The sequence below is a fragment of the Callionymus lyra genome, chromosome 1 (assembly GCF_982586985.1).
Source record: "Callionymus lyra chromosome 1, fCalLyr1.hap1.1, whole genome shotgun sequence".
NCBI classification, from domain to species: Eukaryota; Metazoa; Chordata; class Actinopteri; order Syngnathiformes; family Callionymidae; genus Callionymus; species Callionymus lyra.
This window is the reverse complement of record NC_141818.1, coordinates 28,405,592-28,428,257: the sequence shown is the minus strand read 5'-3', so window position 1 is coordinate 28,428,257 and position 22,666 is coordinate 28,405,592. Positions and strand designations below refer to the sequence as shown.

At 41.6% G+C, this 22,666-nt stretch overlaps 2 protein-coding genes across 3 annotated transcripts; one reads left to right on the top strand and one right to left on the bottom strand.

Moving 5' to 3' along the window:
* The first annotated feature begins 224 nt into the window (after positions 1-224).
* On the top strand, positions 225-13,875 carry lcorl (ligand dependent nuclear receptor corepressor-like). 2 transcript variants are annotated; one of them, XM_087799550.1, is made up of 7 exons: positions 225-361; positions 849-914; positions 978-1,066; positions 1,689-1,815; positions 2,483-2,704; positions 3,026-3,098; positions 8,003-13,875. In XM_087799550.1, exons 1-7 carry the CDS (start codon positions 268-270, stop codon positions 12,723-12,725), a joined length of 5,394 nt encoding a protein of 1,797 aa, XP_087655676.1. In that variant the 5' UTR covers positions 225-267; the 3' UTR covers positions 12,726-13,875. The 2 variants fall into 2 exon arrangements, with proteins under 2 accessions (XP_087655676.1, XP_087655684.1); XM_087799558.1 differs by lacking the exon at positions 8,003-13,875 and adding an exon at positions 4,509-7,680.
* A 1,343-nt stretch (positions 13,876-15,218) lies between these two features.
* Positions 15,219-22,666, bottom strand: ncapg (non-SMC condensin I complex, subunit G). The gene is made up of 22 exons (XM_087779218.1): positions 22,625-22,666; positions 22,264-22,376; positions 21,898-22,131; positions 21,584-21,812; positions 21,314-21,459; positions 21,156-21,240; positions 20,897-21,083; positions 20,267-20,416; positions 19,956-20,096; positions 19,687-19,810; positions 19,486-19,575; positions 18,781-18,969; positions 17,576-17,686; positions 17,246-17,365; positions 16,902-17,156; positions 16,660-16,841; positions 16,366-16,531; positions 16,112-16,276; positions 15,914-16,037; positions 15,670-15,717; positions 15,534-15,603; positions 15,219-15,460 (listed from the first exon to the last, which is right to left on the bottom strand). Exons 2-22 carry the CDS (start codon positions 22,369-22,371, stop codon positions 15,334-15,336), a joined length of 3,051 nt encoding a protein of 1,016 aa, XP_087635344.1. The 5' UTR covers positions 22,372-22,376; positions 22,625-22,666; the 3' UTR covers positions 15,219-15,333.

The following is a 22,666-nucleotide window of genomic DNA, read 5'->3' as shown; positions in this document are numbered from 1 at the left end:
TTATCAGAACAATATAAAGAGTAATAGTTTTGAAAGAGTTAACTTTGCTTCTTTTTTTTATAAATACACAATTAATTTCGTGTTCTATAATTGAATCGTTTTAGGGTTAAAATAATTGACGTACATCGTGGTTTTAAGAGCAGGAACTCTGTTGAAAAGTCATAGACAACAGCGCGACCTAGTGGAGAAGCAGCGGCACTGCAGCTGTTTTGCTGCGGGAGAAAGAGGCCGCTTCCTGTGGCAGAGCGAGCGAGGGGAGGAAGCAGAATGGCGGCCGTGCAGTGCTCCAGATGCACGGCAGAAAGGAGAGGGTTTCGGCAAAAACTTGACTCATGGCGATACAAATTGATCCATTGCGTTGGTAAGATATCAAAGACGTACAATATAATCGAGTCAAAACAATATTTAAGGCCTTTTTTTGAACGATATTTCCTTCATGGACGGCTGTCGTGATAGTATTTACAAGCCGGCTAATCGGAGGAGTTAGCCGGCTGGCTTCCTTTGTCCTAGCTAGCTTTCTCTTTTACTCTTTTTTTTATTTCCCCACCGACTGCGTGAGTGACATCTCACTCCAACACTTCCATGTGTCCTTGTTCTTCTCCTTCTGAATTCCTCGAGCAGAGGTCGTGGAGTTTATGAACTATATAGTGACAAACGTTTTTAATGTTGCTTTTATATGGGGGAGGGGTTTGATCCTCACTAAACAAAACAAACCAAGAAATGATATAAAATACGTATAATGGGATTATAGAAATGGGATTTGAGTTGTTTTGAATGGATAACTGACATTTGAAAATGCTGTTGTTTATTATAATATCATGTCTGACGTATATTTTTCTGCTTTTCAGGGCTCGAAAGTATTCTCGAGGGAATTTATGGCTCAATGTTGATGAGGGATCTTAATTTATTTGATGGTAAATACCGATAAATATTAATATTTTCAGTTGAACTCCACATGACTTGTTCTTATATTCTAGACTGTGAACCTGCTGAACTGGATGACTGGTCACCAGGGTCGAGTGTCTCTCTCTGCACATTCTGCAACCTTTCCCTTGACAAGCTCACGGTAAGAACGGATATAAACTCTGCAATTCGAAAATGTTCCTATATTTTTTTTAAATGATTGTACGTAGTGTTTACTTGTTTAAGTCAAGTCAAGTTCTTTGAATGTCAAATATGCATGTATTAGGACATGCAGCATAAATGAAATTGAGGTCCTCTCTGACCCACGATGCAAAACATGAATACTTAACAACACTTAAAACAATTAAAGACATTAATTAAGAAAATAAATAACCAGCAAAATATAATAAATAATCGACAAACTTAAATGATCAACTTATAAACAGAATATAAACAAAAAAACGTTAAAGCACAGATAAAAGTTAAAGCAGAGTTGAAATGGATGCTCGGACAGGGAGGGAGTTGAGTCTTCTGACCGCCTGGTGGAAAAAGCTCATCTATCCTTTACAATTTCTTCAAAAAAAAGAAGTGGGTCTTATGTTTCATGTTCATATTTTTTTGTGCCGTATAAAAGAATAATAGATTTGCTCTTCACCATGGTAAACCGTATCTCTACTTGTGAATTCATTCTAATTTAATAAATGCAAGCACTCCTCTAAATGTCTGCCGATGCATTTTTAGTAACAACTTCTTTAAAGTGGAATAAAAATGTGTTTTCTCTACAGGATCCAGCTCCATCGGCTGTCTCGCCCCTCTCCTCCCCCTCCGATTATTCTCCTTGTCAACTTCCAACGCTCTCTGAAAGTAGCCAAAGAGCACACAAGTTTCTTCAGTCCGTGTTCCTCAAGAAAGGTGAGTCAGCCTTTTTCTTATACTGCAAAAAATGTTTTTTAAATTTTAAATCTATGAGCTAGCTGCATAATTTAAGATTCAGCAATGTTTTTTTAAAATCTGATTTAATCAACTAGAGGAAGCCCCAAGCATCTGGCTTTTTCCGGAACTTTTGAGTAGATGTGGCTCAGTATAATGGATAATGGATTAGTAAAAATCTTTCACAGAACATGGTTGTATGAAAACAAACCTCCTAAAAGTTTCCTTGTATGTTGAATGTGTGGTTAGTAGTCCAATACCCCGATGTATGACTGTTACAAACTAGGTTTTGCAGACGTAGCACATCCACTTTTGGCTCAACAACTTTTTTAAGACTTAATAAGAAACTTACTTTGACTTTACACGACTATGTCTTTCTCAAAGATTTATTTGAACCAATAAGTCACCTGATCAGTCGGATAAAAGTAATCACTTTACCTGCAATTCCTGTAAACTTTCTCCGAGGTAGAAGTAGAAATTGACAAAATTGCCGATCCCTAGTTTCCAATAAAAAAGTGAAAATCACAAAGCTTACCTTGTTTCCATAACCTTATAAAAGGCACATACCTTTGTTTATTAATATACTGTACCTCTCCCAATGTTCAGTTTGTTGTCCTGTATATTAATGTTGTTTTCTTGTTTTTATCAGATGTGAACGCTGGCACTGATCCCAGCATTCCTCTAATTGCCCAAGAACTGATGAAGAAAATGATTCACAAGTTTGCTATGGAATATGCAACAAAGTGCCTGCTAGACACAAGTGCAAGTTTGAAAACAGGGGAGTCATCGCCTTCACCTGAAACATTTGACGGACCTCTAGATCTAACAGTGGGCCGAGTTCAAGGGGTTCAGGAGAATGAACCTGAACCAGGTAGGAAAATTATCTTTTAAAAAAGATGACGTTGAAGATTATTATTTTTGATTTGATTTTAATGTTGTTAACTGTACTTGATGTTGACAAGTGACAACGCTCAGTAATGTACTATTTATTTTATTTCTAATAAGTTTAGTACCTTTGCTGACATCAATTGAAAATGTTTCAAATTCTTTGTTCGAAATGTTCTCATCTGATTTCACAGTTCACAAAAATGTAACTAATGAAACCAAATGGCAGTATTACTTTGTTATTGTACACATTTAACAGATGCTTGTTTTTATTTCAGTCGTATATAATATTCTTCTTTTGTGGCAGATGCTATACTTGACCTTTCCAAAAGAAATCCAACCCAATCAGCAACAGGAGGATCTAATGACAAAAGCTCAGGGTAAGTTTTCTGAGCGTTTCGGAACAACCTCTTTTATAAAGCATGATTTATTATGGGTTTCGAAAATCCTGGCTAATACTCTAAACTATGTTAGGGGGAAAAGCCATGCTATGATGGATTTTCTTAATTTTTTTGTCATTGATTCTTCACAATATGAATTATACAAAATGAAGAGGTGAAGTAAGATATGGCCAAACTTCTCTTGTAAAAAATAATGCTTAGAGAATTCGCTCTTGTTATTATTGAAGTTTATATTAATTGAAACACCACCTAATTATGGGAGTTACTAGATGTGATATTTTAAGTGCTATTCGCTTTTATAAATGGAAACAATTCTTAAAAGATCTCATCTCTCTTCACTATTTGTATTCTGCTGCTTTTGCTTTAGCTTTGTAAATGCCAGCCCATAAACACAAACTCAAGTGGTAATAATGTTGCTAACCTATCTAAGCAGTATTTTTTACTTTAAATTGTTTCTTTTTTGTTTACATTTACTTTATTTCACACAAAGTTTGATTTCATACACTTTTTCCTTTCACTTTAATATGCTTAATATTTCCTACACATTTTCACCTTAGTTAAATTTGATTATATATATTTTAATCTGCTTCTCTTTCTTTCACACATACATTGAAAATGGCGATTTATATATATTTTTTCGTTTTCTGAGCTGGATTCTGATACAAGAAAACAGTTTTGCTATAAAAGATGAAATTGAATAACTGTTGATGGACAGTGATATATTTGGTTAGATAGTTCAGTATACTAGATCTTTGTAATTACTTAGCATTTCTGATATATGGGTTATCATGCATTTGAATATCACACTTTATATTAAAATAAGAGTCCATTTGAATGTCGCAACCATAATATGCATGCGTGAATTTGGTTTTTAGGGACTTATCGCAACCTACACTACCTTATCCAATGCAGCGTCCTTAATTTTGCATGTCCAGGTGTGTCATCACAAGTCGTTGATAATATTTTGACACTGTACGTGATTAATATATTGGGGGTTGACTCTTTTATCTCTTGAACGGTAACGTCACAGTTGCACCTAGGATAACAACTGATGTTATTATACATTTAGGATTTGAAACGCTGACATTTTGTGTTTAATATTCAAAATAAAAGTGTCAATAAAAAGGATTTCACAAAACTACCCGTCTTGCTCATCCGCAAAATATTTTCTGCCATTCACGGTCTTCCACTGACGTGAATAGGCGTTTTTACAAACTTGTAAGAGTGTAACGGCCCATAAACTGACTGATTACAGACTAAACATAATGGTCACAGTGATGTTACCAACACAAGGAATAAAGGAGTGGAACCCTCGACTTTATCCCTGATCCCAATGAAAAAAAAACCCTCCATCTCCATCCTGACCCTGCTGTTTGGTCCTCCCATCAGGAGGCAGTGCAGGCAGAAGGACTACATTGAAAGAAGCTGGGAGCTGTCTGAGAGTCTGCAGTCGAAGGCCTTGAAAGATATTCGTTCAGGGAAACTTCGGGTGCAGCGTGCTGCATTGCTTTATGGAATACCTCTATCCACACTAAAGCAAGGCCTAGACCGCCAACAAGGGCCGAAACCAGGGACATTACTAAAGGTTGTCCCTGGACGTAAAGAATTCCAGAAGGATTCGCAATCATATCGTGCCATGCCATCAATGCTTGGCGGTGACGCATGCCTTGTTCTGCAGAAAGTGGCTGAATGGGCAGAGCAGGCAGAACTTGGTGGAGATTCAGAGGAAAACAGGGACCTGTTTTTTTCACACCCATCTGTTAAATTTTATCAGGCAAGTGATTTTCCCAATAAACAACCCCACACCTTTGCCCAGCTCAGGGATGCACTCCAACAATCTCCAAGCCCCACTCCTAGTCTGGAGCAGCCCTCACCCCTACGTATTCCTCAGGTCCGTACCGCACCAGACCAGACCAGATCTTGGCAAGCTGATGATGATAACAAGGCAGAAAACCAACGATTCCCATCATTGGAGGGAGATTTCAATCCTGCCAAATCCTCAGCTCCATTCAAACTCAGACTTCCTTTCCTGACACATGGCTGTACAGAAAGTGCCAACTACTCACCTCAACGCATGCGACAACGCATATTCTCTTTGGATGATTCAGAAGATGGGAAATGCGGGGATAAAGACAAGCAACCAAGAAAAAAGCGGGGAAGGTACCGTCAGTATGACCATGAACTGATGGAAGAGGCCATTTCTATGGTGATGGGGGGGCGCATGAGTGTGTCCAAGGCCCAGAATGTGTATGGAGTTCCCCACAGCACACTGGAATATAAAGTTAAAGAGCGTACTGGAACGCTGAAGAACCCACCCAAAAAGAAATCTGCCAACTTTGGTTTGTCCAACTCATCTAGTTCTGGTTCAAACACTAGTTCGGCTAACTCAGGAACATTGTCCTCAACTTCTACTGCAAATGGGTTTTAGACCAGAACCACCTCAAAACTTGAACTAATGACCTCTTACAGAGTACTTTTCACAGACACAACACATGCCTTCAATATGTATGAATATTAATATTCAGGTTTGTTTTTTAAAGACTTTCTCTATGGTTGTGTTTTTCTGACTGATGCTGGGGTATATATCACATCTTGATTTAAAGATGCATTTAAATTCACTTCATTTGAATTACTAGAAATATTGCTTATGTTAGGACAAAAAATGTGTTTTGTATCTAGCACATTGTGATAAATTTTCCAATGTGAGGAAACTAACTACAACACTTAAATATCAATCTTCCGTTATAGTGCGCAACATCTAGTGATTGAAAAACACAACTGTAGAACTGAAGTGACTTATATGTTTGCTTTATGAGGTTATTCAGGTTTGATTCTTAAAGCCCTGTGTAAAAGGGCCGTTGATGATTGTCATTTTTAGCTTTCTATCTATCCGTGACCTCCTTGAACTACTTAAGTGACTTAGAACCGGTAAAGTCAGATAAAAGAAGTTGCATTATTGTTTTAAAAGCACTCTACAGATGGAAGATTGTATGGCGAACTGTTTTTTTTAAGAGATTCGCTTTTGAAGCCATTTTGTTCTTGTGATGCTCCCTCTCTCTTGTACCTGCTAGTCTGATCTTTGTATCGAGTGCAGTTGGAATGCCGCATGATTTGTGATGTGCACTGTAAAGCCTTGATATTATTAATGTTGTTCGTGAAAATCTTGTTTTTACAGCCAGAGTTAGTACTGCCGTAGCTCAGAATTGAAAAAATGATTTAATGACTGCTGCTTGATATTGTATTTTTACTAAATGGGCTCATTTCGGGCACAAACGGTTAAACCTACTGAAAGGTTGTGACACTGTCAAGCCATAGCTTTGGAAACAGGTTTATATTAATGAGATCATTTTGTTCTCTTGTAGGAAGACTGACCTGTTGGAGGGTTAAAGCCTTTTCGTAGGTGTCTTAGAGATTAGTGAATTTGTACTCTTGTTTGCCTCTGAGATTTATTCTTTTTAAGTACCAGGGCTGCTACTGCCAAAGTAGCAATTCGGGTCGACTACACAAAACTGCTCGACACGTTTTTCTGCGATGGCAGATTGTTTGTCTCTGTCTGTTCTCTTATGACCTCATTACCATATATACCTCTAAACTAAATCACCCAGTGTCGGGTTTCTCCTGATGTTCACTGATGATGCTGAATGTGCTTGGTCATAAGCTCTCACATGCTTAGAGACCTATTGACTGTTTCTTCATCAGGAACATTGCATACATTGCCATTAATGAAATTTCAGCTCCATGTTGAAAGTATGTAGTCTTTCTGGACCGACTGGTTTTTACTGATGGTTGGCGGTGGCACTCAGTTGAGAAGTGCCAAGTTGTTTACGCAGCAGGTTACTTAATGTGTTTTGTGATGTCAATGCTAACTTAACTAGCTCAAGTTAAGTATACTTTAAATTATCTCCTTTCCTCCACAGCTTGAATGTTATACACAGCAACACTCTGGGATTTGCATGTAAATAGTATGAAATAATGCCTCATAAACCAATATCGATAAAATGGAAATGTACACTTGAGAATGCTTAGGCTCGTTTTGTACGAATTCAGCAGTGTGTTGAAAGAAATCTGCTATTTATTTATACTCTGATTACTGCACTATAATTTATGAGAAGCATTTATATTGTATTGTAGAAACCTGTTAAATGTCTTGTCTGTTTTTATATTTATTTATTTGCTAAGGAACTGTGATTTACTAGTTTACTTGTATCTTAATTGCATGAATGCTTTAAATGTGAATCATCTGTGTATTTCTCAAATGACTGCCTAACTATTTGTTGTATAGTGCTATTGTGAAAATGGAGTAATTTAAAGACACTTTATGAAAATATCTCAAATTAAGATTCACACTTAAACAACATCTGACTCTGATTATCCATTACTGGGTCAAGAAGACAAAGTCTAGAGTAAGACAAAGTTATAACATATCAAATACATGCAGTTGTAAATGATGCCAGTGAAATGTGTCACTAACTTGATGATTTACTATTAATGTGTTTGGTTATGTTTTGTTGTTGAGTATTGAATCAAACAAATGGGTTCAAGCGTTTCTACAATCTAATCTACCTGTTGCAGAAGTCTTGGGTTTCGACTTCTAGTAGCTTGACTAATAAAACCCTTCTCTGATTCAATTGTCTCTTTTTTTTTCATTAACATTTGCACCTAGCTGGCCCAAGCCAAACATCGGTCATAGAAAATTTGATAGAAAAATTGCATTTAATCACAAACTGCCATCAAAAGCTTTTTTAAATGTATTACATTTAAATCACTGGTATTTTGCTTGTGACTATTTGTTCAATTGTTTTAATTCAATGAATCCTACCAATAGTTACTTAATGCAAACTATACAAAACCACCTAATTGATGACTTTGCCTCTTGCCTCTAGCTGCTGTCAACCATCTGATCTCGGACGTCGACAGAAGGATCATCACAAGAACTCTCCGTTGAATGCCGTTCTAAGTTCTCTTTGTCCAGCTCATGGGTCCTTACTCTACCAGATGTTAAAGTTGGCACAACGGGAAGGACTGCTGTCGGATGTTGATCCAAATCGCTCAGAATTTCAACCGTATTGCTGCTGTGCACATCTACCTGAAGTTACCATCCAACTGCCATTGGTGACAGGTAAATGTGGAGCCCATGACTGCAGCCAGCCATTCCCTTTAACTGAAGATGATCAAGGAGACTGTAATTGCCTTACCCACCAATTCCCTATGAAACGCAGTGAAAGCGAGTCTCCATTTGTTTCAACTCACTGTTGCATGGAAACCTGTGGGACGGAGATGTGCCCAAAAAGCTGGCAGTACTTGCACTGCAAAAGCGAGGCTAGAGAGCATAACTGCCAAATGGTAGCGTCAGAATTGTTCAATCACCCTCATAGTTTAAATATGGCTCCATCTGTCTGCTGTAACAACACCAATCCACACCCCAACTCTAGATCAACCCATTCTTGCAAATCGCAGATGGTGAAGAAAATAAAAGAGGAGGTGGTGTTGGATGATTCTCAATGTCCAATTCTCAAGAGAGAGCCGAGTCCCTCACCCCCACCTCTTTCGCCAGTCTCCTCTGATATTCGTATGAAAAGCCACGAAAAGGCCCCATGTCTTCGCCATGAGGATGCTAGGCTGTCGGTGAAGGATCCTGTGAACTCTTGTTATCAGAAAGAATGTTTGGACTCGACAAAAGAAGAGTCTGAGTGTCCATTATGGGCGGCACACATCCCCAGTGGGACTTCATTACAAGATGTAATGTTTCGCTTCAGCGAGAAACTTGATACTATTAGCCCCTTGGACAAAGAACAACCCCCTGCATCTGACAAAAACTGGGCATCTTCAGTCCCTTTAAATCAGAAGTCTCACTTTCGTGCTGACACGCATCTGACTGAGATTATCACAACTGTCCTGCACACGGGCAGTGCAAGTGACTACAATCTCAGTGAACTATTCAATCGTCAGGATAACAAAGAGGCTGTTTCACCCAACACCCGCGCCCGTTGTCGCCAAAAAGTACTCGCAGCTATAGCCAAGCCTCCGAATGATGCATCCAGCCGAAGGCAAACATTAAACATTAAACGAGAGCTTGCACAGTTGTACAACAGGAAGCAGGCTTCAAAGGGCACATGGGGGAAAAATGGATCCCATATTGAAGCTGAAACAAAAGAAAAAATGGAAGAGCCCAAGATTAGTACAAGAGACAAGATTGAAAAAGGAGAGTCTACACAAGGAAACAATGTTCACTTTACGGGTTCAGGATACCGATGTTCCAAAGCGGAGGAGACACTGTTAACAGAAAGAAAGGATTCTGAATCTGATTCGGACTATCAAGAAGACTTTCAAAAGGGAGTTGCCTCTGAAACAGAGTCGAGGCGATCCAGGAGAAATATCGTTCCTCCACAAAGGTTCTCCTCTTATGTCACAGAACCTAGAAAGATGTTTTTTGTTGCATGTTTTTCCGAAAACATCTTTAATCTGAGATCACAAGAGGATAAAGTTTTGCCTCCAGTTTCTGAAGACAAGGACACAAGTTCTACGGTCACACTGTCAGGATCGGAAAATAGCTCAGAAACTCAACTTAACACACTTGACCCCCCATTTTCTAGTATATCAAGTTTTCAATCGCCTAAACATCCAGAAGTGTCACATTGTCAAATAAAGCCCTCCATGAACAGCCCCGAGTCTGAAAACCGAAGTTTTAAAACGATTCGAACCTCTCCAAGAAGACAAAAGAACAAGTCCTTGGACATGGACTCGAGCGCCGCCGCTTGTGAGTACTCAACCTCTCCAGTCCAGTACACCAGTCCAATCAAGCTCATGCTCGTATCACCTATGAAAGACAAGAAAGGCGTCATATACAGTCTAAAAACGGCACCTTCGCTTTCTGATGCAAATCTTAGAGAACCATTTGATCCCTGTGTGGAATCTTCATGGTCTGGGACGGAAAGGACCGAACAATGCGGTACTCGTCGTTTGAAACTTGTTCCCTCATCGATGAGGTCAACTACTTTGTGTGAAACTTCTTCATCTCTGTCAAAGTCGCCACTTTCAATGACAACCAAAACTCGCTCCTCACCAGCCAAGACTCCCTCCTCACCAGCCAAAACCGCCTCCTCACCAGCCAAGACTCGCTCCTCACCAGCCAAGACTCCCTCCTTACCAGCCAAGACTCGCTCTTCACCAGCCAAAACCGCCTCCTCATTAGCCAAGACTCCCTCCTCACCAGCCAAGACTCGCTCTTCACCAGCCAAGTCTCCCTCCTCACCAGCCAAGACTCGCTCTTCACCAGCCAAGTCTCCCTCCTCACCAGCCAAGTCTCCCTCCTCACCAGCCAAGACTCCCTCCTCACCAGCCAAGACTCCCTCCTCCCCAGCCAAGACTCCCTCCTCCCCAGCCAAGACTCGCTCTTCACCAGCCAAGACTCGCTCCTCACCAGCCAAGTCTCCCTTAACACCAGTCAGCTCTAGTGCTTCACCAGCAAAGTTGCCGATTTCACCAAAGTCTGCATCACCCAACCCACGTTCCAAAACATCATGTGACTTTTCACCAGCAAATCGAACTTTACCAGGGAGATCTTGCCAGGACTCTACTCCTAAAAGACGTCCTGGAAGACCAAAGAAACTCAGGCCACAACTAGAGACCAAAATAAAGAGACCTATTGGTCGACCACGAAAGCAAATTTCATCGCAGACGGATTCGAAAGTGGCTGATAAAACCAACATTGAAGTAAACGATTTGTTGAACAACAACCTCAAGATAACCGTGGTGTACGGCCGCTCCAGGAGGAACAAAAGGACTGTGTCGGAGAGCTTTGATCCTCTAAAAATTGAATTTAAAGATGCATGTCATAAAGGTGTCAAGAGTGTTGCACAAAGTTCCAGCCACTTCAAATCTGCCACAAGAAACTCTTTAGAGGACATCAACAACAGGAAAGTACTCAAAGTGCCTCTACTGCGGAACCCAAAAGAGTCAGATGCTCAACCTGCAAGAAAACCAGGCAGACCTGCGAAAATCAAAGTCTCCGGGATCTCGGTTACCGTTGCCACTGCATCACCCAAGCAGCGTAAAATTAAGCTCAAGAAGGAGCCTGTGGAATCTCCTGAAGAGGTGAATCAGAACCGACCCACAACGACAAAATTTACTAAATCAACTTACTTAACAACGAGGTGGTCCGAGCAGAGTAATGCTCAACACCAGGAAGTTGTGGAGAATAAAGAAATACCGAAGATCCGACCGGCACCGATTCGTCATTCGATTAGAGTACGAAAGCCCTCCATTTATTTCCTGCACGCTGTTGCGACCTCCAGCGCTAAGTCCTGTAGACACAGTAGCGCTTTGCTGCGGCGCTCCAAACAGCTTTTACTAAACAAGCCCAGCAATGGTGTGAAGCAGGTGCAACAACAGAGTTGTGTAGATGAAAGTGAGAAAATATGTGGACAGAAAAAAATGGCGTCTCTGGACTTTAACAAAATGGATGAGGTGTCCGTGGACTCGATATTTACCTGCAGAGATCCGATGCGGTGGTGGGCAGCCTCCACAGAAGCGGACGCCTTGAACCAACGGCTTGTTCAACAAATCCATCTCATGTCTGGCAGTTGGGTCTCAGTGAACTCGACGAACGAAGGGAAAGGACCGAAAACCAAAGCGAGCTCCGATGAAGAAAGTGAAGTTAAGCCATCTCCTCTGGCAAGAACACTTTTTGAATCTCAACCAGACGCACCATGGACGTGTAGCAAGCAGCAGCTCCGCTCCTGGTTTATGCAAACAACGGAGACAAAGTCGCTGAACATTACCAAGAAAACTAGCTCTCGTAATCCATACGAAGAGATGCATTTTTCTCGTCCTGTTAACAAAAAGCGTACTTGCAGCAGTCCTCAAGCAGAGCGGCTGCGCAAGCATGTCAAGAAGTTCGCAAAGACTGTGCCACAAAGTCCGTCGCAACACAGTGATGCTCAAAGAAGACTAAAAATCAGTAGAAAGCAACACGGCGTGAGGCGAAAACTTTTTACTCATAAACGCCAGGCGGATGTAGCCAATAGAGAATGGGGAACATGGAAATACCAGATGATTCTATCCAGGGCAAGGACGTTGTTCCTAACAATAAAAGAAAGGATAGTCTGGCTTAAGAAGAGGCAAAACAAAAAAAGCAAGAAGGCGTCTAACTTGGTGAAGACGGATAGACTGAAGCACAGACGGGGTAGATGTGAGCAGGAGCCTTCAGATGCAAACAAAGAGCCAAAATACTGCACTGACAAAGCCTGGAGTCCTGAGACACTGAAGGACTGCCGTGTGTTTCTGAAAAAGATCAATCCCGCTCACCATCAAACACCAGAGAAGCACCACTCTGGGACTGTGACAAAGGATGAGAGGTCTGCCGAGCATAGGCAGAGAAGACCTTTGACGGACAACAAAGCTGTGAACAGGAAACGGATGAGGACCAGGAACACGTCAACATCTGCACTGGAGCATGGCCAAAGGCCAGAAGCACGGCAGAAGTGCAAATCTAGAAGTCCAGTTTCTTCTGAACCACCAGCCAAAATCATCAGGCAATCAAGGCTGAGGGGCCTGACTGGACCCCGATGGTGCGACTATGTCCTTGGGAACTATCTAGACTCTTGATGACCACTCGTTGTTAGGCCTGATGAAAGTCACAAGTGTTCTCTCTCTCTCTTCCAACAGAAAGTTTATGAAGCACCATGCTGCCTCTTTTTTCCTGGACAGGGGTTTTCGGTTTAAGTTTGTGCCTTTTGACTTTGACCTCGTGGGTCTAGTTGCACAGTCATGTAGCAGTACAACTCTAACTCTTGCACTATTTGAACACAGGACCGTTACAACCGCCACAGATTATGTTTTTAGACTCATGTTAAACGCCCCTCGATTTCATGTATTTTGGATTTAATTTAATGGATGATTTAATTTTCAACCAGAGCCTTTGCAATATTTTTACGAATCTCACTCTGATAGGTAGTTTGGTTAAAGTTGCCAAATAACTAAGGAACATCCAAGTCCACCAGCCTCTTAAAATCTAGATCATTTTTACAGCATTTCTAGGCACGCAGTCTAGATGCTATTGATTTTGTGTGTAACATATTTTATGTCTCTTTCACCTGTGCACTGTGTTGTCTTTAGTAGATGATGTGTATGTAGCAGTTGATTGTATTTTTTGTTTCTTGATAATGTTTAATCATATGCTTGCTATGAAAGGTATTTCCCCCGGTAAGCACACACCTGGCTCTACCTGGTGAGATCTAGAATTATAAAAAAAAAGAACATATGCTGAACAGACATTATGTAGTTAAGTTAATTCTTATAAATATCAAGAGCAGATCAATCCAACTACTCGCGTGTCCTTCCCCTATTTTGCACAACCCTTCCCTCCTTTCATTAGACGGTGCAATACAATGCTGTAGGTTTCGACACAATGTATTTATAGTTTGTTTGTCAGACAAATGGATGTACACAAGAACCAATGTTTTCCCATTACTTGTGAATCTTTTTATGTTTTTAGCATTACCACTTTTTAAATGGATTTTGATTGAGTTTTCAAGTCTTTGAATGTTGCAACAGAGATGCCTACAACCATGGAGCTGTAAACACTGATGTGCTTGTAGGTCGGCGTGACCTGTTTTTTTTTTGTTTTTCCTGAACACAAGACTGAAGAACTTGGTGCTAACATTTTTTTTTTAAATATATATATATATACACATCTATTGTTTTTACCAGATCATTTTGTGCTGTCTGTGACTAGAACAACAAATAAAATACCTTTAGATCATGTCATGTAATCATTAATTCCAATAAATCTAGGCAAGTCTAATGTTTTTTTAACAGCAGAGTTTCGAAGCATTGTGGGTTTGTTTGTGTGTTGTGATGGGGAAATCACAATAGATAGTAAGTAATTAATATTTATATAGCGCTTTTCCAGACCAGGGTCACAAAGCGCTTAAACAATCAAAACAAAACTCAATAAAATATGTACTTAAAAGATCAAGATAACACCGAGAACAACACAGGAGTCTCAGAGAATCAAGGAAAAGCTTGCATGACTAAAAATGTCTTAAGATGTTTCTTGAAGGAGTCAGTAGATCCATCAACACAGAGAGAGACGAAGATCGTTCCAAAGCTTAGGAGCAACAGCCTGGAAGGATTTCTCTGAACCATGTGCGTGGAACCATCAGTAGATTCTGATCCACAGACCTCAGAGCCTGAGCTGGGGTGTAAAGCTGGATCAGATCACTGATGTAAGGAGGAGTCTCACCATGAATAGCTCTGAAAGTAAGAACCAGAATTTTAAAGTTGATCCTGAAATAAACTGGAAGCCAGTAAAGAGTTTTAAGGATCGGAGAAATGCGAGTTCTTCTACTTGAGCGGGTTAGAATTCTCGCTGCAGAGTTCTGTATTAACTGCAGGTGAGACAGCTCCTTCCCTCTTTGACATGAAAACAAACTGTTACAATAGTCCTGGCGAGAAGACACAAACGCATGGATTATAAGCTCCAGGTCAGGTGACAACATTTTCCTAAATTTAGAGATTTTTTTTCAGTTGAAGGAAACAATTTCTGTTTATTTTTCTGCAGTGTTGAACTACAGACATATCTTTGTTAAATACAACACCCAGGTTTCTCAGGCTCAGTTGCACATGAATTGCGTGGGTCTTTGTCTCAATGTCAATTGTAAGAAGCTTCTACCTTTAATGAGGTGAAAGAGTCCGGTCTTCCTTGAAACAAAAATCGAATTTAATTTTTTTTGTTTTACCTCAACAAATGTCACCTAGGACAAGGATTTCTTTAGCCTTGTTATTCTCCTGCACAAATCCGATCCCCATCTCAAGCCTCCATCAGTTGATGCGACTCGTGCATCGTCTTTTTTACCCTCCATGCTCCAGGGTTGTTGATTTCACCTCAAAAAGACGGCAATACCACGAGGGAGCAGGTGTTCTGTATAATGTTCCTTTACTTAAAAATAACTTTATCTTAAGATTCCATATCAATTAAAATGAAATGCGTCAGTTACAGCCTTTTTTGCCAGAAGATCAGTTCCGTACATGTAGACGGATGTTTAAGTAATAGTTTCATATTCGATAGACTCGAGTCACTCAACAACACCACGGTCGTAATAGATTATGGCTTTATTTAATTTCATCTCCAGCAGACCACAGTAAAAAAGAGCACATGAGGAGAAAGAAAACAGAAATGATGGTCAGAAGAATATAAAAAGGTTGTAAGTGTCTAAGACAAATTTGCTTCCTGGTCGATGAGTGGGTTCAGATCCAGTTTGGTTTTCTCCAAAGCTGCAGTCTTGGCTCTTCGTGATGGACGTACACTGGGAGCTGCCTCTGGAACGTTCTCGCCATCACTGGTGGATAAACAAGTGGATCTTAAAACAAAGCCAAAAGTCTTAGTTCTTTTCTGCTCAGCTCTGCAATCACCTCTCCTCAGAAGATTCTGCCCTTCTGCTCGGTTTTCGTCCTCCTTTGACTGCACAGGGTTTTTTCTGACCTGAGATCCAAATAAAAGTTGGTATTAATATGACTCAGCCACAAAATAAGAGTCAAATTCTCTTACCTCTTTTAGCCTTTTTTGCAGATTTCACCAAATCCTCATTTGTGACATCTGTGAAAGAAATGATCAAGTCAACTTTGCACAGCAGACCTTTCAACACATCCTTGGCTCCGTCAATAAGCTACTGGCAACTAGGACAAACAGCCCTAAACATAAATGATAAATATACTATTTGTTACAGAACTCTCTAATAGTTAAAAAATGGAACATGGATTATGGGATGCTTAGAACATTCAAAACAACCTACCGTCCGTGTTGACGTCGAGTGGCTGCAGGGCGGTCGCACCGAGCAGCTCCGCTTGTTCTCTAGAATCCACCAGATTGAAGATGATCTTCTCCAGAGCGCGCAGACAAACACGATCCTTCACCACCTGAAGGCGTCGGGAGAGCAAAGTCAGTTCTGTGGTGGAGTGTGTGTGTGTTGACGGCTGGGACGCCTCTGCACCTGAACCAGCTCCTGCAGCAGCGTGTACAAGTCCTTCCTGACCCTCTCGTCTCGGCTCAGCTCCAGATTGCCCAACGTTTTGGCGTAAAGACGAACCTCTGGGGCGGTCGGATCCTTCAGCATCTCGCTGCACATTCGAACCGCCAAGTAATCGTGGACACACTCCTGAAGACAAGACATTTCGGTTACAGTGTCCCATCGTCTGGTCGTTGCTGACAAGCATTGGTTTGTAGTTTGGGGCGAAGGCTTCTAACCTCGACATTCTCCGGCGGCTTGATGAGTGCACTTGATCGCGTCAGCTCCACGAACAGCTCCAGCACGTTGTTCACATCGACCTCGGCCAGCGGAGAAGTGGCCGGGGCATTCATCAGAGTCCTGATCGTGGGCAGAAAACTTTCCTCCACGACCTCCTGGTGAGCCCTGTGATGCCGACACGTCATTAGCTCAGACAACTGGCATTTTGAAATAAAGTCTCTTCACAGGATGGATTAAATAGACATGAACAGCTGCTAACGGACAAAAGTTTGTTGACAAAGTGTTTGTCTGACCTGCTGGCGCGTGCGTACAGCTGGAAGAAGACGCCGAGGCAGTGCCTCAGCCTGGTGTCGTCCTCCGTGACCGGGTTGTACCAGAGCAGCACCAGACGCGACACCATCTTGGCGCTGGATATGCGACCCGTGTACATGAGCTTGGCGAGAGCCTCGGCCGTCTCCGTGCGCAGGTCGGACACCTGGAAGAGTGCGGTCACATGAATGACATGCGTTAGATTCCAGCTGTCAGCTCAGCCTACCTCGTCGTCCAGGAACTCTGAGAGCATGACGAGGATGCTCTGGGCAGTGTCCTCCTGGACAGTGTCCTCCTGGACAGTGTCCCCCTTCTCCTCCCCTCGAGTTACATCCTCCTCCGGAGCAGCCGGCGACTGAGGCAGCGGGGCTTTCTGAGCCGCCGAGTTCTCGGAGAACAGCTGGAAACCGAAGAGGAGCAGCAGGTCGACGACTGCTCGCAGAGCACTGATGCGGATCTTCACCTCGTCCAGCTGAGCGATCTGCACACAACCTCGGGTTCAGAGCCCTTTTCATCTTGTAGTGGCCGAGAGTGGGTTTGTTTCTTTGAGGGTCACATGTTCCATCTCACCTGCAGCAGGAGGACCATGTGAGTGCTGGCCAGTTCTTTGCTGTGCAAAGTGCAGGTCCCCAAACACACCACTGCCATGTTTCGGACTGCAGGGTGAGCATTAGCAATCCCAGGAAGGATCTAGAAGAAAAGAGACGTTATCCACAAAAGCTCATTGCTTCGACTCTGCAGATCAGAATCGACCACGTAAATCTTGACATGAGCAAAGTAAGTGCTGTGACTTCACAGGAGCCATTTTAAATACTTATCATGATAAACCAAAATCAGCACTTTAGCAAACAGAATTGTCGAAAAGGAATAAATCCACGATTTAGTAGTAGAGCCACATACCAGTGAGGACATCAAGGCGCTGATGGTCGGTCCGATTCTAGTCTTCATGTTCATCTCCTTCAGCAGCTCGGCACACATGGTGAGGCACCTCAGCAGAGTCTCTGGGTCGTTCTAAGGTGGAACGGGGTTTAAAAAGTGACCTTAAAAAACTGATGCTATTCAACTATCATCATTATTTGCTGTACCATTCCTCCAGCTCCATATTCTATACTTCTTTATGTTCTACTCTATAGTTCTAATGAGAGTTCCCAGAGTTCTTGTCAAACTGGTGCTTAAAAAATAAGAACGTTGTAGGGCCATAGCAGAATTCAAGGGAACAAGACCATCATAACCATAGTTGCCATGACATCGATAACTTTTTGACTGTCAACTTCACGTCCACACCTTTAACTTAAAATACTAAATAGAAGTTCTGTTCAATGATACAATCGTAAAACACGTTAAATCAGCCAGAGACAGCGATTACTCATCACTTATGGAAGATAATAAGAATAACCCCATTATTTCCTCCTCTAAATCTAAAGATTAGATTCCCACATGGCTGCTTAAAGAGGTGTTCCCCTTACTTTGCTTGAAAAAAGCCCACTCTTTATCCAGGGGTTCTTTTGTCAATCTTTCTTATAGGCCCATCTCAAATCTTGTCTTCATTTCAAAAATTCTGGAGAAAGTGGCTGCGAGTCAGCTTTGTGATTATCTCCATGACAACGATCATTTCGAACGTTTTTAGTCTGGTTTTAGGGAACACCACAGCCAAGAGGTTGCTCTGGTTAGATTCTCGTATAGAGACTAGACCTACCCATTAGACCAGGGTTGGGCAAACCGGTCCATAAAGGGCCGGGGTTGGTGCAGGTTTTTGTTTGGTGTCCTCTTGATTGGTTGGAACAAAAACCCGCACCCACTGCGGCCCTTGAGGATCAAGTTTGCCCACCCCTGTATTATGTCAACCACAATGCCGAGAAGCTCATGACAAGCTTCTGTTCTCCAGGCTGAACTACTGTAACTCTTCTGTCAGGATGATCACAAAAGTATCTCAGAACTCTGAAGCCGTGACCACCTTTCTCGTGTGCGGTCCTCATTACATTGGCTTCTAGTTGAATTTAGAATATAGAATACAATTTAAAATCCTTCTTTGCTCTTCACTGTTCTCTCTTCTCCCTCATAGCTGTTATGATCTGTCACTTTAAATAAACTGAGTTAAATCGAACCTTCTCAGTGCGCACGTCCGTGTTGACAGGCTGGCAACTCTCCGATATTTTCTTGATCATCTCGTCCTTTCGGTTTTCCAGCTCGCTGAGAGAGTCCTTCAGCTCCGCAGCTCGGCTGAAGTCCTGCGCTGTGATGCAGTCCTCAAGAGATTGTTTCACCTCCATTATCTGGACTTTAACCTCGGCCAGCTGTAGTAAAAGAGGGGGTCAGTCATTATCTGTCTGAGGCAAACTTGAGCAAACCTTGACTAATTTTCTTCTTCTTGAGCCATTAACCCTTTATTGATGATCCAGAGGGCATGGACAGGATTTGAAAAGAACATTTCAAATAGCGGTGGCTCCCTCCCTTTGCATCCTCCTCAGTACTTCCCTCACTGGCCACACCAAGTTATACACCTCAAAACATACAAATCCAAGGACACTGCAGGTGAGCCCATTCTCTCTTTATTGTTTTCATTGTGATTTCCTTGTTTCTTTAGTACTTGTAGTGACATTGAGAGTTTTGAAAGGCACATTTAAGTAAAATGTTTTCTTCTTATTATCAAGAAAAAATAATAACACAGCAGGCTCCATGACAAACAGTATGACCTCCAGGAGGAAGCCAGACATAACAAAAGGGAATTGAAATTTTTAGACGCTTGTTAACGTGATCAATAGAATGCGAGAGGATAAAGTTGGGAAGACGTTGTGTGGCGTGTTCCTTACCTTAACCTGCTGCCGACGGCTTTCGTTCTCATCTACTGGCTGAGGAGCTTCCATCATGGGCTCCCTCAAGTCCGAGATAATTTCAGCCACCTGGAGAACAAATGTTTTTTTCAGACAGAGGCAAAACATTTCAAATGTATTTAAATGATCCAAGTTTGTGTGTGTGTATGTATGTATACATAATAGTGCTGGATCACTCACCGTCAGTATTCGTCTCTGGTCATCCGTAATAAGTGAAACTAGTTTCTGTGTGAGGAGGAAAACGAGTGAAGACGGTGTCTGTGGCAGAAGGAGCATCTCCTGCAGCACGGCCAAAACACGTTTCCTAAATACACCAAGAACAGATTTACGGCATAAGATATATACTGTGTATATTCATGTATATTAGAGTTAATATTTTATTGACAGACTCAAGCCAGTTTTAATTAAAGAACAAACCCTCATTCACATAGACAGAAGTGAGAGTTTACCTGCCACCCTCCTCATTGGTGTCCAGGCAGCCGATGAGCTGGATGAGCTGCTGCGAGATGAACTCTTTGGTCATGACCAATTCCAGTTGGATGAAATCAGCCCTTTGTTCTTCAGTGAGCGCCGGCACAGTCTTCAAGAATCTGCCCCATTGAATATCAATAACATTACAAAAGATTCAGTCAGACAGTTGTACACGTATATCTTTTTCTTTGACACACTTGTACGCTTCAGAGCAGCAGTATGAAACAGCAAAAGGGAATTTAATGAGATACTAATGATTGCTGTCGTTCAGAGAACACTCTGCACTCACCCAAAGAGATACTCGGCATAGGTGGCAGCGTCTGGCAACACCTGCTCCAACATTTCTTCGCCTTCATCGCCTAAACCCTGGATGAACTCACAGAGTGCCCGCCACAGAAGAATATTTTCACAGGTGAGAGCCTCTGTTGGGATCAGCTTCCTAACAAAAAAGAAATCCATCCATGTTCACCGATTCATCAAAATATTTACTTTAGGTCGTAGTATTTTGCTAAATCCCACCCAGATTGTTTTATAAACAACCATTTTACAGAATTTCTCCTTGAGGGATCAATAAAGTATCTTATCTATCTATTATATCCCAGAAAATGTTTTCCCACAAATGATTTAACCAGTGGGTGCAGTTCACTTTTGATAAATAATCAAGTTATATCTAAAAGCAATACTATAATTTACTATAGAGTTAAAGTGTATAATGTTTTCTTAACCAATGAGAGTCTGTAACACGAGGCAACAAAAGTTGTGGTTTGTAGCTTTTTAGCAACAACAAAATACTTTGTGTACAATCCACTCTTTTGCATTGATACCTAACAAATGACACTATTAATTTAATAAATCAAATGTTTACTTGACTCATTGTTTAGGCATTTTTACCAGTATGCAGCCAGGTAGAATGTATCACCTGTCATCGAGCTCCGGTCTTTTCTCCAGCAGCTGATCTGTTCCTTTGAAAACAGCTTTGAGTGTGTCCAAAGCCGTTTCAGCACAGTTCTCCACATCAAGTCTGTGAAGCAGCTCAATGACGTTGCCATCCAAATGCCGAAGCCAGGCTGGGAGCAGACGTGCGCAAACAATTTCCCTCACAGCTTCTAAAATAAAAATAAATTAAAAAAAACAATAATCAGGGATTACAGTTAGGTATGAAGTAAAATGAAACCTACCTGATGTGTCATGGAGGCCATGCTGCAGAAGACCCACTCTTTGTGCAATGGTCAGAGCTTTGATGTGGACCTTGTCAGACAGAACCTTCACAAAAACAATATTCAGGGTCAACAGCCAGAGCTCAGAGATTTGATAGGCTTAAGATAACTATGCAAACCTGGTATGCCAACTTGCGGACATTCTCCTTGATATCCCTGCTGCGTTTGATGACTTTGGGAAGAGTGCGAGGAGACATGGCAATGCAGGAAAGAACAGCACGACGCACTTCTGCATTCGAGTCATTCTCCAAGATTAACATGTATGCTGGACAAAAGACAAAATCAAAATATTAGAAATTAAATAAAGGAACACTGCATACAAGTCCTTGTGCAGTGACTTAAATACAAGAAAAAATAGAAGGGAGAACCTTAATTCAAAACATACAAACCATCAATAGTCGGGCAGTCAGGATCACTGGGCTGCTGCAAGCGTGTCATCGCTAAAGCTGCTTGAATTCGAACGTTGGGAAACTTGTCAGTGACGCGGATCAACATGGCTTGATGGATGCTATCGAAGAGGTCGTCATCAATCTGGGCATTCTCCGCCATACTCCCAAGCAGCTTATTGATCAACTGACAGGCACGGAAGCGAACCGCATGACTACTTGCGTTGTGAGACTAGGGAATCAAAATTTTTTTTTAAAAAGGTAAAATCAGAGAATGTTGCAGAATCTGCAGAAACACTTAAAGGGTATTGACGTACATCCAATAAAAAGTTGAAGATGAAACTTAAAAACGGATGATCGTCATCTTCTTCGTCTTCCACCTGGTCCTCTGACTCATCCTGTTCCTCGGGTTTTGGTGGAGACTGGAAACTTGTGGCAAATCTTGCCACGAATTCAATGACGTGCTCGACAGCCGGTTCGCGTTTGTAGACGATCATGGCATACTTGAGGTAGTGGATAAACTCCTCATGGAATAAGGTTTTATCTTCAAGCTGAGGGAGTATAATGAGAACAACAATGAGAATAAAAAGGGCCACTTTAATAACAAATAAAAAAATATATTATTTGAAGCATGTTTAAGTTGGAATTTGGGCCACTTTTCTGTTTTTCCGTCAAGCTCGTACCTTGTTGTAGCGGCTCTTCAGACCAGCCACCAGCTTCGCCCTGTTGTTGTGGCTCTTCTGGGCGCGTTGAAACGCCTCTTTCAATTCGATTTCGGTGTCTGCTGTCATTTTGCCTGGATGGTTATAACACATTGCGTTCTCAAAAACAAGTTTACATGCAGTTCAAAAAAACGTTTTGAAAAGACCAGTGAGTTTAGGTTCATTTGTTATCGTGGTTATAACTCGATGTTAAACCAACGCACACGACACACGCTTGAATAAACGGTTCGAATAGAGTTGTATGACACATTTCTCAACCACATTCTATATCATTACGCAAGTTTAAACTAAGTTAAAATGTCGTTTTTGAGACAAACGTTACCTTTTGTAACAGTCCTCGACGTTGACGCCGCCTGATTTTCAA